The sequence below is a fragment of the Frankliniella occidentalis genome, unplaced genomic scaffold (assembly GCF_000697945.3).
Source record: "Frankliniella occidentalis isolate FOCC.00 unplaced genomic scaffold, Focc_3.1 Scaffold179, whole genome shotgun sequence".
Lineage (NCBI taxonomy): Eukaryota > Metazoa > Arthropoda > Insecta > Thysanoptera > Thripidae > Frankliniella > Frankliniella occidentalis.
Genome location: NW_026267305.1, coordinates 83,063 through 99,064, shown reverse-complemented (window position 1 = coordinate 99,064; position 16,002 = coordinate 83,063). Strand labels below are relative to the sequence as shown.

Sequence of the window (16,002 nt, the reverse complement as noted above, 5' to 3'; positions counted from 1 at the left end):
TGTGGAGTAAAGACGTTTTACTTTTACCTGATTTTGAGGTTAAAAAATATTTAACCCCTCGCCAATCCGATGGTTGCCAGTGAACTTTGTCATACCTTCCAGAAAATCAGTCAGGGTGGTAATGGCTTCTTCTATAGTGTGAGTCAGGTCACTGCGATTGCTCTATCCTCGTGAAACTTGATGGTGGACCAATGTGCCCCATGGACCAATGTGCCCCACTCTCCCCTAAGACTCCTACCGGGATATATATAAAAGACAATCTACCTCGCTCCGTTCTTTAAATTCCAAGAAGAAGGGGTGTCCATCACTGGGCAGATGCATCTCTTAAGGTGTCCATCATTGGGCATCTTCCCTTAATGCCCTTGCAGGAAAGGGGTACCTTTAACCACACAGTCTGAGGCACTGTGGCTGTCACTTTGCTATACTATTACCATGATTTTTAACAGGAAGTCATCGGGTACCGATTGCTTAAATTTAATTGCGAGTTGTCATTTTGGACTTTTCAATAATCTTGCTGAATAATTTCTTTATTTACGATTAATCTTAGTGTTTTCACAGGCTATTAGTAAACCTGAATGTACAACTAAACAATTTCATTACAAAAATATTGTAAACCTGAATGCAATTAGTTGTTCCTGTCTAATTAGGGACCTTGCAGTTTTCGACGACTATGATTAGTTTTAGAGATTTAACGATCAGTGTGTAGGGAATTAATGTTATGTTAATGTTATGTCACTTTCCCTAACAGTGTATCTCCTAAACCATTAGACCCAAAAAAGATGTCTTTGTTGTGAAAGAGTTTTAGCTTGAACTGTAACAGGTGCAAAAAAATTTTTGGTGGCAAGTCTTTCAGTGAAACCCGATTTCAGTGTACCCTCCTCATTATATTGCGAGACTACACTAAAATTTCAGATTGTTAATTTTATTTGTTTTCAAATTATCGTGTGCACAGACGAACTAACAGAAGGAAAGTTTTTCGGTCAGTGGCGTAATGGGCTTTACTTACGCTCAGCGCACTTCCAAGAATTTGTGCATCTTTGGTGGCAGGTCTCTTTTCCCGTGCCCTTCTCATGAGTGGAAACGCTCTTACGACCGTGGCGTACACGGACTCGCATTTGGAGGCTGCGCGAGAGCTCGCGGCGATGCTTGGTGCCAAAGACAACGCAACATCAACTGTGGAAGACACACTTCGGAAGGCAACAGGCGAGCAGATTAACGCAGCTCACCTGGCAATGCTCATGAACGAGGTATGTACCACGGTAGGGTGTCCACCCCATGGGAACATGAACATTTAATCAACGCAGATGAAACATTGTCGGACATAATTGAATGGAGGTGGATCATCAACTTAACCATCGACGGCTAGAAGGTGCTAAATTCCACCCCGAAACAACGTCTCGGATCGACATTACTTATTAATACTAATTACTATAACAACAGCTCACAGAGTATAAAAATGCAATAATCACAGCACAAAGGGCACGCAAGAAGGCATATTAAATGAACTGGAACAAAACAATGCCCAGACGACAAAGCAGCTCCCATTTAGTTTTAGGGGAATTGGGGATTATCCTACGCGAATCCCTCACACGTGCTTCGATACCTGCCAGCGAAAAGGCTTGACTTGACCGCTGCGAAAACGGTTTGGATGGCGGAAGGCTGCTAAAAGAAACAAAAAAAAAAAAAAAAAAAAAAAAGACACACACAGGTGCAGTTTGGCCGCGCGACACACATGCTAGTTTGAAGCGTTAGCAAATATCGGGATCTCGATAGATACCATTTAACAGCACTTTACCGAAAACGGCAAATGATGCAAAAATGCTTCACCTATTGTTTGCCGTTTTCAGAAAATGTATATCTGAAACCACCAATTTTTCCTGGCGTTTCAAACGTGATGTTACGATGTTTAAAAAAATAATAATTGACATATGCTTAAGTGGAATTTATTAGCAAAATTATTACTCGATCTGAGTCTGTGCCAAATTTGAGACCTGTCCGATGACCCGTGTTAAAAAATGAGCTGATCCTAGGCTGCGGTTAACTGATATTTGACTGATGTACAGCTGCGTGGAGCTGACGTTAACTGAAACTAAACTACTTTAAGCTGTTCCGAAGCTGATCAAACTGACAAACAACTGACTTTACCAAACTCGAAGCCAACCTAGGACTGACGTCTTTACGCTCACGTGTAGAAATACTGACAAAACTGATAGTAACTGAACTAGTAAGTGAAATAAGACCGAACGTCAGTTGCGTCGTGCTGACCATCTCCTGAGGTAACTGATAGTAACTGATCGGGTAACTGATATAGTACCGAGCGGACCTGACGCTGGCTGAATTGAGAAACTCAGCGTGAATCAGCAGCGGTACAGCTTTCCGCAGTACATTTTTGTTACTGAGTAGAACTGACTAACACCTGATTCGGGGAGCTGATAGCGGTTCAGTCCACGATCAGGTAACGGCAGTGATCTTCTGTACTGAATCGAACTGCTGTTTGCTGAGTCGTGGCTACTGAGGTCCACTCAGCTGACGTCTAGCCACAGGCAGTCAGTGCAAAAGCTGAACTGCGACTGACGCTAACTGAATGGAGAAACTGAGCGTGACTCAGTAACTGTACAGCTTCCCGCAGTAGATTTAGGGTACTGAGTCAAACTAAGTAATACTGGTCTTTGGCTGATTCAGTTCTATCTCAGGTTCATTAAGTTCACGGTAAAAACGGCAGCTTGGTTTTCAAGCTGAGAATACCAGTTTTCAAGCAGATCGGGTAAAAAACAAGCAACCCTCATTTGGAGGCTTGAAAACCAGTACGTTTTCCAAGCAGCTCTGCTTGAGATCCTCCAATGCGGCTTGTAATTCAAGACGGCCGGTCCGCCTGCTTGTATTTCGAGACGGCGGCTTGAAAAACAAGCAGAGCTGCTTGCATCTGATTCCCTCTGCTTGGAATTCAAGCTTCATTGTCATTGTCGTTGTTGTTGTCATTTTCACTTTCATAAGTTGATTCCAGTTCTTCATCGTTGCTGTCAGAAGAATAATTTAATGGCCTTTGCCCTAGAGCTCGTTAGGCATTAAAGCGATTCTCCCTCTCTAAATTTCTGTCAGCATCTCTGTTGAAAGCTCTTCTATGCACTCTTGGATTTATCTTAGCAAACACAAAGCAAGAGCATGCAAAGCAGCAATTAGAAAAAGGAGGGAAGATATTGAGAAATATGAAAGACGATAAAAAAGTAAAACGCACATAAAAGTAAACAAACATGCAAGTGCAGCAGTAATGAAATTGTTCCACTAGAAAAAATTTCACTTAACTACGGGATTTTTAGCACCAGATAAGGAAACGATAGTCAACCCAAATCTCCTTTTCCTTCAACAATAATTACTATTTATTAGATCGACGCCGACGAATTAGAATACTTACTGGTCTATCACCCATGGTAAAAACATTTATTGTAACACCTGGGAATACCGACAGGTCTAAACTTGATCTGTGACCACTGTCACAGTCAAACTGGTCAACCTCGAGTCTTGTGTTGTTGCGAGCGCGAGCTGCCGGCCAGCAGAGTACGTGTTGTTCGGGTCGCGCTCGGCTCAACTCGGCTCCAGCTCTTCAGCTAGCTGGACGACTGGTGTCGCCACCTTCTCGTTTTGAACCAACACGACGACACTTTGTGCGATACTTGGACGTACTCGGGTGACACATGCAGCATATCGACAGGAGAACGATGTGGTGATATCGTTTCGATATCGAATCGATATCGCGTTCCTCACGGTGTTGGGTAGCTTTTCGATAGCAGAAGAGCGGGCTAAAAATGCGGATTGAAAAAGTAAGTACAAAAAACTTCAATGATTAATCATTTGTTTTTAGCCTCATCCAAACATGATGTTTAAGTTCGCCATGACTTCTGAATCACCATCGGCCTCCCAAGCTGATCTTCCGGGTTCCATACTGTTGACTACGGATCCCGAAACCCTGCTGAGAGCGCCGGAAGTGAAAACTGTCGTCCCAATTCTAACCGGGACAACAGCTCAAGAAAGTGCCAGCCTGTACGCAGTTGGTGCGTAAAATTTTCCTAGATTTTCTGGACTTTGGGGTTAGCGCTCTTTTTTATGGCAGGGGCTGCAACAATGAGCCACCAAGTACTGCTTGCGTATTTACAAATGCTCGTAGGCCCAGCCAGGTATGAGAAATTCAGCGCTCGGCGGCGCGCTTCCCCACTCTTCGCGCTACTGCGGCAGTGACGAGTAAGGACGTTTTCCGTTGGTAGGCATCTCCTTGAGCCAAGTTAAGAAATTTGTTTTATGCATTATTTCATACTTTTCAGAAGTAAAGCAACAAATAATATAATCAGCACGTTGGTGAACTGAAACATTGGGGGCGTTATTTGTGTTTTTCAAAATAATAATAATAGTGATGAAATATTTTTCCCGATTCATGTACGGTATCAAAGTTCACCCTCTGTTTACTAGCCAAATTTGTGTTTTTCCGTGCATTTATGTAGCAACATTTTTTCTTTGTGGGCTAAAATTCAACTGTTGGAAGTATATTCTAAGAATTCGAGGATGTGAAGGTTCTTTAGGGGAAACAGTCGGCCAGCTTTAGTGATAACAAGGTAGATGTACGCCAGATCACGTCTCGCGTAACAGGCTTCGCGATACCTCACGAAACACTGTTACGCTGCGACGCGCCTGGCATACATCTACCTTGGCCTGCAGCGCTGACACCCGAGTCGGGTAATGGAAAAATGTACACAAAGGTACGGGCCTACGGCCCGTTGACGACCTATCACCTCGACTAAGCATGCATGCTTGCACATTTTTTCGCTTATTTTCGTCAAAAATACCCTTTAGCGCCTCAACGGTTTGAGCTAGAGCAAAACGGACGAAATTTTCGCCCGTAGGGCTCTACTTTGATGGGTTACCCCTTAGAAAACCATAAAAAAAATATTTTTAAAAAACGTCATTTTTGGGACCTGTTGTTTTTGATTTTTTAAAAATCCAGTTTTTGAGCTAGAATGCTCATCTTCGAACTCGACCTGTCTTTTTGTGGTACAAAACGACCCTGAGAATCCCAGGTCGCTAGCTCAACTCGTTTTCGAGTTATCGTGCGGACAGACAGACAGACGTGCAGACAGACAGACAGACAAAGTTTTTTCCGACCAGACGGAGTAATAGGCTTCGCTAATCGCTCAGCCAATCAGACACTACTAGCTATATGTACGCCAGACCACGTCTCGCGTAACAGGCTTCGCGATATATCACGAAACACTGTTACGCTGCGACGCGCCTGGCGCACATATAGCTAGGCCTGCGGCGCTGACACCCCAGACGAGTTACATTTTACGATTTAATAGACCATTTTGTCGTTTTCACCTTATTTTCGCCAAGAAATGCTCCCTAGCACCCAAACGGTGCGAGATAGAGCAAAACGGACAAAATTTTCGCCCAAAGGGTTCTACTTTCACGAGTTACCCCTTAGAAGCTCATAAAAATAAATTTTTAAAAAATAAATATTTTGCAACCTGTGGTTTTTGATTTTTTAAAAAGCCAATTTTTGAGCTACAATGCTCATCTTCGAACTCGATCTGTCTTTTTATGATACAAAACGACCCTGAAAATCCCAGGTCGCTATCTCAATTCTTTCTCGAGTTATCGTGCGGACAGACAGACAGACAAACAGACAGACAGACAGACAAACAGAATGAAACTTTTCCGGTCAGTGGAGTAATGGGCTTCGCTAATCGCTCAGCCAATCATACTGTTTTAGAAAAGTCACGGTATTGAACTAAATTTTGCTGATATCATATATTAGTCGAACACCTTGAAATTAAAATTTGTATTTTTATTTTGGTTGATCTAAGATTAGTTTTTGATTCTTGTTTGCCATGGTGTAGTCAGATTTTAACTTACTGAAATGATTCGCCAAAGTTCTAATCACACTCTCTTAAACCCGCAATCTGACCTAAATATTTTTGGAATGTTTATCTTTTTCCCCGTTTGAGCTCACATGACACAGATTTGGTGTGTCATCAGAATATACTTCCTATAATTGAGTCCAAACCCTCTGAATATTGTTGCACCTATACAGCCGCTGACAAACAATCTAGGAAAAAATTGTTAGAGGAAGTAATGGAAAAGCACAAATTTTAGTATTTTAGAGAGAGTGAACTTTAAAACTACAAGTGCACTCCACAAGATGGGACCAAGTTTTTTAAAATAAGAATGTCAAGGTGAATCAAAAGAAATATTTCATCAAAAAAATACTTTATTTCATACAGCTCTGGACTGTCTCCTCTGAGACTTTACCCAGAGCTTAGTACATTGCTTTAAGTCACCGAAATAATGCATAAACTGGTACATTGCTTTTAGTCACCGAAATAATGCATAAACTGAATTTCTAAACTGTACTAAAGCAAACGCACATCAACACTCGTCCACTCGTCACTGTACGTACAGCTGCGAGCCGACAGCCGACCGCCGTAGCGCAGAGTAATGGGCGCGCGCGCCGACGAGCGGCGAATTTCTCATACCTGGCTGGGCCTACGAGCATTTGTAAATACGCGTACTGCTTGCCCACTCTAACAAGCAGGCCCGCCCTTCCACCAAACGGAGTTGCCAGCTCCACTTCGCTGCGCCGGGAACGCCGTTCGGCAGGGGGCGGGACTGCCTGGCCTGCCGGCGGCGATGGTCGGGCCTTCGGCCCGACCATTTCAGTCTCGCGATTTACTAAAGTGCATCATCAAATAAATAATGTGACCGGTAAATCTTTTTGCATATTTGAGTGTAAATAAAGCGTCCGGCAGGGGGCCTGCGGCCCTAGAAATTTGCTCATTGGACATGACAAAAGACTGTAACACCGTGACTACACTCCACCCTCCTGCTTTGCTTACAAAAAATTAACCCACGCAGTTTCTAGATTGTATATTGTTTGTCAAACAGTCTTAAAACTTGACTTTTTGCCATTGTTTTCAATATATCCACCTCTAGCTCCTAAACGGTAAAAGATACGGTAACTCGGAGTGTCGTACCTGACTCAGAATGAACTGTTTTGGGGGGGTACTACCTCTGACCTTTCACGATTGGACGCCTCCTTGTACGTCTTTATGTGCAACGTGGTCTTTTCCGTCGTATTTTCGTCGAAGAAAGCACTCTAGCGCCCAAACGGTGAAAGATAGAGTCAAACGGACAAAATTTTCGCTCACAGGGCTCTACTTTCACGAGTTACCCCATCGGAGACCATAACAAAATTATTTTTTCCCTACTTTTTGGACCGACCCCTATTTCCTTGTTGCCCCCTTTCACCCCCTTAGGTGTGGTTGCCGGGATTTGCACCAGGCGTTTCGTTGTCCAGGAGTGACCCCTAAGGCTAAAAATACACCACGTCTTGCCTAACAGGCTTGGCGATATTTCTCGAAACACTGTCACGCTGCGACGCGCCTGGCGCACATACAGCTAGGTCTGCGGCGCTGACACCCGAGACGAGTTATTGGGAGGGTATTTGGGAACAGGGCTTTTCGGTCCCAAAATTTGACATACCCACAGCATTTGTCGGGGACTTATTACTCCAAAATTGGCTATTTCAATGGAGCGCTGTTCGTTACTAAGAAGAACAAAAGCGGATGCATAGAGCGGTGGCCGGCGTGGAGGCTTCCTTTTCATTAAAAAGTGCTAATTTTGACAGATTTACATGAAAGAATCAACAAGGTAGTAATAGTAGGTAATCCACTTCGCTCCGCCGGCAACTCCGTTCGGCAGGGGCCGGGCCTCCTTGGCCTGCCAGCGGCGATGATCGGGCCGTAGGCCCGACCATTTCTGTCACGCGATTTGCTGAAGAACATGATCGAATGATGTAGCGGTAGCGGGCCTTCGGCCCGCTTGAACCCGTGGTCTTTGAGTTTGCCCCAAAGACTCGAGAAAGAGATGTAACAGTGAAGCACCGCGACTACAACCCACCCTTCTGCTTAGAAAACGTTTTTTGGGGGTAGGGGGAGAGTTTCCTTTCTATTTTGCGGTTTTTAGGCCTTTTTCTACAACTTATTGTTCACTACGGCAATTTTTAGCTTATTTTCGTCAAAAAAAGACCCTCCCGTTTTGCTCTATCTCTAACCGTTTAGGCGCTAGAGTGAGTTTCTCTCACAAAAGTGGCCCAAAAATGAATTCATTAATTTTCGAAAATATTGGATGGTCTCCTTAGGGGTAACTCGTCAAAGTAGAGCCCTTTTGGCGAAAATTGCTGTAGTGAACAATTAAATGTAAAAGCAGGCCCAGAGCCGCAAAAGAGGTAAGAAACTTCCTCCCCCCACCCCAAAAAATGTTTTTTAAGCAGAAGGGTGGGTTGTAGTCGCGGTGTTTCACCGTTACATCCCTTTCTCGTGTCTACGGGGCAAATTTTAAGGACGACGGGCTTTGCGGGCCGAAGGCCCGTTACATCATTTGATTATGTTCTACAGCAAATCGCGTGACAAAAATGGTCGGGCCGCAGGCCAGGCCAAGCAGGCCCGGCCCCTGCCGAACGGAGTTGCCGGCGCAGCGAAGCGAAGCTGGCAACTTCGTTTGGCGGAAGGGCGGGCCTGCTTGTTTTGTAAATATCTATTCTAGAGACATTTTTATTCAACAAAAGTTGCTTAGAATCGTCCTTTGTTTGCGTACTAATTTTCAAAGTCGAAGTATAGGCACCTCCTCGTTGTGAACCCTGGGTTAGTAAGCATCACGCTTCACAAAAGCTAAGATCTGTACACCTACTTCCCCCTCCTCCTCCTCCCCCTCACCCCTGAAAATTTTCCCACCCCATCCTCAAACTTTCAGTGACACATACTTTCGCAAAAAAAAATCCCCGGTGAACCACCCCTCCTCTACTTAGCTTGGTAGTGTACTATGGGGTACGTTAAGATGCATTTTCGGTCGTTTTTACTCTTTTTCGAATTATAATCACCTCGTTCTGGAACTACCATGACCCACAGGGGCTGGAAACTTCTTTTTGTACCTACTGAAAACATTTGGCACAGGTGTGACGTTTCTGGAATGCTCTGGGTCGATCTCCGGGCAAAGCTTACATTTAAGTGGGAAAATAGCGATTTTTCAAACTTTGAGGCAAAGTTGCGACCTGAAGATCATGTAGGACAAAAATAAGAAAATTATTCTCGGAAATTGCAATGAAAGTGTAGTAATTAAGGAGGTAAGGAGTTTTAAAAATCCTGCAGTTGGGGCAATATTCTTTCAAATAAGACTCTGTCCGCATCTGAAAATTTGTGTAATGTGGATGTAAATGAATAAGCTGGTTTCAGTTTTATCTGGTTACCCGGGTAAAATGTATTTAAACCCTGACCATGCTGCTGAGTAACGTCACCTAACCTTTCAGAAAATCAGTCAGAGTGCTCATAATTCCTACCATACATTAAGTATAAAGTGTGACTGCTCTATGCCCGTAAAATTTGAGTGTGGAATAATATTCCCCATTGTACAATGTTCTCCACTTCTGTTCTCTCTTGTTTATGCTGTAGGTGTCATCAGCAAGGCATTTAATGGCGATGAAGCTGCTTTTCTAGGGAGGCTGAACAGAAGATTCAATGAGATCCTCTCTAGGTTGGCTTTGAGAGTTTCTACGCATGTAGCAGCCGCTAAAGGTATTCAGAGTGGTCCAGGCTCTGCTTCCCAGCAGCAGGAGATTCTCAAAATGGTGAAGGAAAAGTACTTCGATGGAAAAGACACATTTTCACGACAGCAATATATCAACGTAAGGCAGCTGCTGAATGCATATACAGAAAACGATTGAAACGATTTTGCTCCGGTGACAACATTTATTTACTGACTCGCTTATTTCAGGTAATAAGTGATATGGAGTTCGTTGGCCCAGTCCTAAACTTCCTCCGTCTTTGCCGTGGTGACGTGTTTCTTTACGAGACAGATGTGGACTCGAAGTATAATTTTCTATCAAGGAATCTTCTGAATATAACGTATGCTACAAGTAAGTCGCAAATACATTGTAAAGCAAAAAAGATTCTCTTGGTGGTTAGTGTAACCCTTTATTTAAGGAGCCAGTGTTAGTGGCCTTATTTTATCTAATTTTTCTGGGCTACTTCGGAACCCATACAAAAATATTTGTAAATTAATAAATTGTCAGACTTGTGGTTTTCGATCTTTTTAAATGCTAATCTTAGAATTCGAAGTGTCTTTTAATGGTGCCTAGCCACCCTGAAATTCTTAGATCGCTATCTCAATTCCCTCTCGAGTTATCGTGCGAACTGACAAACACAAACGAGCACACCCACAAACAGAATGAAACTTTTTCGGTTACTGGCTTCGCTAATCGCTTTGCCGACTAATTAACATTTGCACCCGTAGGGAACTTTGTGTGCTTATAGTAAGTCCTGGGAGTACTCTCGCGGAGTTCCCCTAAAATCAGCTCATACGGGCGTTCAAAGTCCGCCATTGTGGATTTCTGCACCGTAATGGATTTCTGTACATAGCTCCTAACCTATTTGTGCTATCGAAGTGGGTGAATGCTCATTCTGTTCCCTGACCTGAGCTCTACAAAACTTTGTCGTCGTACTTTCATAATAATTTGTTTTAAATTTCAAAAATCACGAAAGAAGTGCAAAACATTAAATTTTTCAAAGTCCATTGTTTCTTGCACACGGTAAAATAAGTTTCTGTTATTACAAAATACTTTCGTGGATTTCGAGAGCGATCTGATCACTTGAATAGTTTTTCTTGAAAATGTGCCGAAATACTCGCCCTCGTCTTGGAATAGTCAGATTTCATGACACTGATCGTGGAAATCGCGTCCTTATTTCAAGACGTTGTATTGAAGTCGGGGGGTCTACAATAGGGGTGATCGAATTTTGCATGTTTTTGATTCGAGAATTGTAATAACGCGGAAATGTTGCCCTGGTATATCCTAAGACTGACCATATTTTTTATATTTTTTTCGGACAAAATCTTGTGTTCGAACCAGGGGCCACAAGTTTCACATTGGTGTATTATGGGCGTTTTGCTCCTCCAATTTTCACTTTACATCAAAAATGGATCCCAAATCGTGATCTACGACAAAAACTGAGTTGAACGATGTGTAGTATGTCAACATCCCGCTTCACACAGCGGCAAAAAGAGAACGAGAAAACTCGAAAATATCTCAAAAAATCCGTTTCTTTGTAAGTTTTTTTTCGCTTTTAAGAGTGGAATGTTGTCATGAAGAAAGAACTATCTGGGGAGCTGGGAGCGATGGTGTGGACAAGTCTGACCAAGTGTATGAGATTAGTTCTTTCCCTAATCCACCAAAAGTTTCGAATCTGGTAACCGATTTTGGGTTTTGACTCGAAAATAAAGGGTTTTCATGAAGTATGATCCCACTTCAAATCTTAACTCTGAGTCTCAAACGGTTTAGGATATATAAATACCCCAAATTTTCAGGCAAAAACTGCGTATTTTAGTGGGGGTATAGGTAAGACTCCATGCATCTTTGCAATAAGGACAATACTGACTCCACCATTGGAAAGAGAATTGAAAACTTATTCAAAACCAAGCTAAAGATTGGATTTTTGTTTCTCACCCTTCGATCAAATATATCAAAAGATTTTAGCAGAATATCGTACTCTCAAACAAAAATAGATAGTGTTTAATTGTCACCAAACTTGGTTTGCAAAATCCCCTAAGGTCCCTTAACATTCTCTAATTTGGAAGAAAGAAAATATACAAATTTTGAAAAAAAATAAAAAAATAAAGCTTCTTTATGTTGAATACTAAAAAAAAATATTTGTCCAAAATTTGAATATTATCTTTCTTTAAAAATCAGAGAATGTTGAGAGACCTTAAGGGAACTGCAAACCAAATTTGATGACAGTTGAAGACTATCTATTTTGGTTATGAGAGAGTTACGACATTCTGCTAAATTTTTTTGATATATTTAATCGAGGGGTAGGAAAAAAAATCCAACTTTTAGCAGCATGGTTGGTTTTGAATCAGTTTTCAAATCTCTTTCCAATGGTGTAGTCAGTTTTGACTTCACTTCAAGGATTCATACAGTTTTCCGTTTACTCCCTCTCAAATACGTAGTCTTTGCCTCAAAATTTTTGGTATATGTAAACCGTTTGAGCCAAAGAGCCCTAAATTGGAGTGGGGTCATACTTCATGAATACCCTTTATTTTCTAGACAAAAACCAAAATCGGTTCCCAGATACGAAACCTTGGGTCGATTAGGTAACCATGACGTTTTAAGTAACCCCCCCCCCCTTTCCCTTCCTGCCCGCACGGTATCTAACCGTGCTGAAACATGCGCGGAAAGTGGTATTCCCTCCTCTTCCTCATCTTGTTGTCATTCTCCATTTATTATGATTTTAATTATCCATCTATAATCTTTCTAGAATCCTATAATCATTCCATAATCTTATAATCATTCTTATAATCTCATAATCACGCTATAATCCTTATAATCTATACTCAAAAGTGTACGGCTGAGGCGAGTTGCAGACCCCTCGCATATTTCACACTTAGGAGGCCTGGAAAAGTCTGTAAACTTCAGTTGATAGTGTGTAGGACGACCTGAAAAAGTCCCCGGTGGAAAACGCGACGATTTTGAAAAACAATCCTTAGGGTAGAGGTTACCACCCCTGTGACACGCCCCTCAGGGGGGAGTGGTGGCAAAACTGCTTTACAGCAGCTTAGGGGGTAATGAAATGCACCTGTGATCAAAATTAAAAAGCTGTAGGATGTTTGTTTTCGCGCAGCAGCCAAAAATGTGTGAAATTGCTCAAAATCATCACCTCAGTTTACGCCCTTGTAGCGACAAAGCGGGGTGAAATCTAACGGGCGCCACCACGGTCACAGAAGGGCATGACCTTTATCTTTTCGGGTACCGAGAGCCAAGCCACTGGCAAGATTCATTCAGGCCGCCGGGCCTGATAAAAGACGATGACGGTACTGCTTTGCACCGGGCCAGTACCTGCCTGACGAGCACGCACGCGGACTTGTCAAACTGGTTTCTCATCCGAAATTCGTTGACCTTAGTTTAAATTTAATGGATTATTAACGAGTCTAACAATCTTCCCGTCAAAATTTGCATGATAGGCAACGAATTTCGGATGAGACACCAGTTTGACAAGTCCGTGTGCGTGCTCGTCAGCCATACAGGCTCCAGAAATTTTTCACAGGACCTCAAATGTGTTTTTACAGTATCTCGGCTCGAGACCCACTAGATTTGTATTCTTCTTTATGGGTCTTGCAATGTTCATACTGATATTTATTGAGCCCCGAAATGGTCCAAGGTAATCCAAGGATTTGTTTTAAACTGTGCTGTTTTGGGGTAGTATGTATTTACTCTATCGTTTTGTGGAAGAGTAAAACAAAAAAAAAAAAAAAAAACAATTTTCTCTCGGGCTGAGGTTTTCCTTTGAAGGTAAAACGGATATTGTTACAGCGGCACTCAAGGGAATAAAATGGGATGGCAAAGAAAATGGGTGTGCTTCTAAAGTTGGTTGGTAGGTTAGGGTTGGCCGGTGAACCGGTTTCGGTTTTACCCGGTATATTTGCCCACGCCGTTTTACCGATGTTCTGTTTATAAAAACGGGTTTACCGAAATCCGGTATTTAACCAAAAATTCGGTGATTACCGCACCATCAGGTTGATCAGTGTTTTCGGTGAATAGTGTATTTCGACCAACGGAGGAAGAAGAATAGCAGGTAGAACATAAAGGTTCCTGATTGGCCGAGCGCTTACCCCCACTACCGGCGTGACGTAAGGGCGGGAAGCTTTCGACCAATCGGTAACGTTTATGTTCTACCCGCTCTTCTTCTTCCTCCGTTAGTCGAAATACACTATTATTATTGGGATAAAACTATGAAAGGCTCCAAACGCATTGTCGGGTACTCAGAGGGAATAGTTCACTCATGGATCACAAAACACCGTTTCTTGCTAACCCCCGGTTTGTTGTAGCAGATTTGTTACAAAGAAAATACGGGTTCTGTTAATTTTAAACCACGTTAAGAAATCAATCTGTTTCAGCCACGTGCCACGCGGATGATCTGGGGTACGTCTTTCATCCTGGTGTTGTCGACATACATCAGGACTACAAAGGAAGTGGATTAGGACCATCTGTTCTGCGATACACCACGACTTTGTTCACCAACTTCATCAAGGGGCAGTACGTTTACAATAGGGTGTTCCGGACAAGCGAAGCGCCGAAAACGAGAGGCAAGGATAGCGCTGGTTGAATCTCAGCCTCGCGGCTTCTAAATCCGGTCGTCTGCTGTCGACTGCATGGTGGCGTTAGGTTACATGGGGGATTTAGATCTCAATCTCGACTTCTAGAATGAAAATATTATTTAAAATAGATTTGCTGGCATAATTACACGTAATCGTAATAATCTAAAGCAAGATGTCGTAGCTAACAAGCGCGACAGAGCAATGGACAGCAGACGCACGGATACAGAAGTCATGAGGCTGAGAGCGGACCAAAGTCAACTTCGCCTCCCATTTCCGGCGCCAAGCTTACCTTGAATACCCTATAAAGATGCGATCCAGCGCTGTGCGAACATGGCTTACTCCCAACTGGAATGAACGGACCAATGAAGATTTGTTCGTTCGAATACGATCATAAAGTGATCGAGCACGGACTGTTTGGAAAATAACTAGCTATAGGTACACCAGACCCGAGGGGGAAATCATTACTTGCGAAATAGTCCGTACACCTTTCCCCGAAATGTGACATAGTCGGTGAAATAGTCGTGAAATACCCCTGAAATACTCCCAAATACCGCGAATTACCCTGAAATAATCCGAAATAGGCGAGAAATAACCGAAATAGCTGGAGAAATGCCCGCTACGGCAAGAGAAATAGTACGAAATACCTCGTACGCTACGAACCCAACTGATTTTCCCCTCGACCAGACCACGTCTCACGTAGCAGGCTGCGCCCGTTAAATAAAGTGCGCAACTGGAAAACGGGTGATTATCGTATCGCTGAGCGGAAGTTGAAGAACAAAAACGGAAGGTGGAAAGGCACCCGGGCCGTCCCCCTCTCCTCCATTGTGCGGAGTGGGGGAGCGCCCGGGGAGGAGTGCGGGCCCCTTTCTATCTTCCGTTTCTGTTCTTCTACTTCCGCTTAGCGCTCTAGACCAATAGGGTGTTCCAGGCTATCTAGAACGGAAGTGAAAAAGAACACACTCACTGATTAATTTGTTTCGGTCTGCTCAGTATGAGAAATTGCCATGGTAGTTTGGTCCGATTCTTACCTCTCAAATATGGTGGCGAGCTCGAAACTGACCTGCCAGTTTTTCATACCTGGAACGCGGTCGTGACACGTGATGAGCTCAACCAATCAGAGCCATCACGGAAACGGAAGAGTCAGTGAATTTGTTCTTTTCCTACTTCCGTTTTGGATAGCCTGGAATACCCTATACCCTATAGGGATGGAAGGATCTGCACTCGATACTGCACTTGTAAACTGTAGTTTAAAGTTCAGTTTTCCTGCAGTTAACTGTAGTTAAACTATAGAAAAACTCTACGGATTTCGCAAGGGTTCTGCAAACTGGTTTAAAACTGTAGTTTAACTGCAGTTTAACTTTAGTTTGACACAGTACGAGTATAAACTGTAGTTAGTTCTACAGTTTTGCATTAGATCCTTCCACCCGGGATACATACATATGTTCAACCTGTTTGTTGGCATGTGGACTGTCAATGGACTACTTTTGGCGTCGGTCTTGTCAAATCGGCCCCGAAACTGTCTGGCACGATTAGGAGCGCAAAACTACGTTTTGGAAATGTAGTGCAGAAGAACTTTTAAACCAAGCAACATTTCGGGAAAAAACGACGTATTGTTCTAGGCCTACCCTTTCTCTGCCACGTATTAAAGTCTGAAGTCTAGATCTTGAAGGGTACGGCTGAATTTAGGAAAACGATGCACCTCTGCACGGCCGCTTGCCGACGCTCGGGTCTCCTTCAGGACCGCTATCAGCGGTAACTGGGGCACGGGCCCCCAAGGACACCCCCCCCCCCCCCTCTACTCGATCCACGCCAGTT

The 16,002-nt window shown here is 43.2% G+C and overlaps 1 protein-coding gene across 1 annotated transcript in view; it reads left to right on the top strand.

Annotated features, from left to right (window-relative positions):
- LOC113211838 (juvenile hormone esterase-like) overlaps nt 1-16,002 on the top strand; it is an 84,798-nt gene that overhangs the window by 38,274 nt on the left and 30,522 nt on the right. The window contains exons 7-11 of the mRNA XM_052271925.1: nt 1,048-1,247; nt 3,860-4,049; nt 9,492-9,724; nt 9,814-9,955; nt 13,987-14,125. Coding sequence (XP_052127885.1) covers nt 1,048-1,247; nt 3,860-4,049; nt 9,492-9,724; nt 9,814-9,955; nt 13,987-14,125 — 904 coding nt within the window. The remainder of the gene's footprint in view (nt 1-1,047; nt 1,248-3,859; nt 4,050-9,491; nt 9,725-9,813; nt 9,956-13,986; nt 14,126-16,002) is intronic.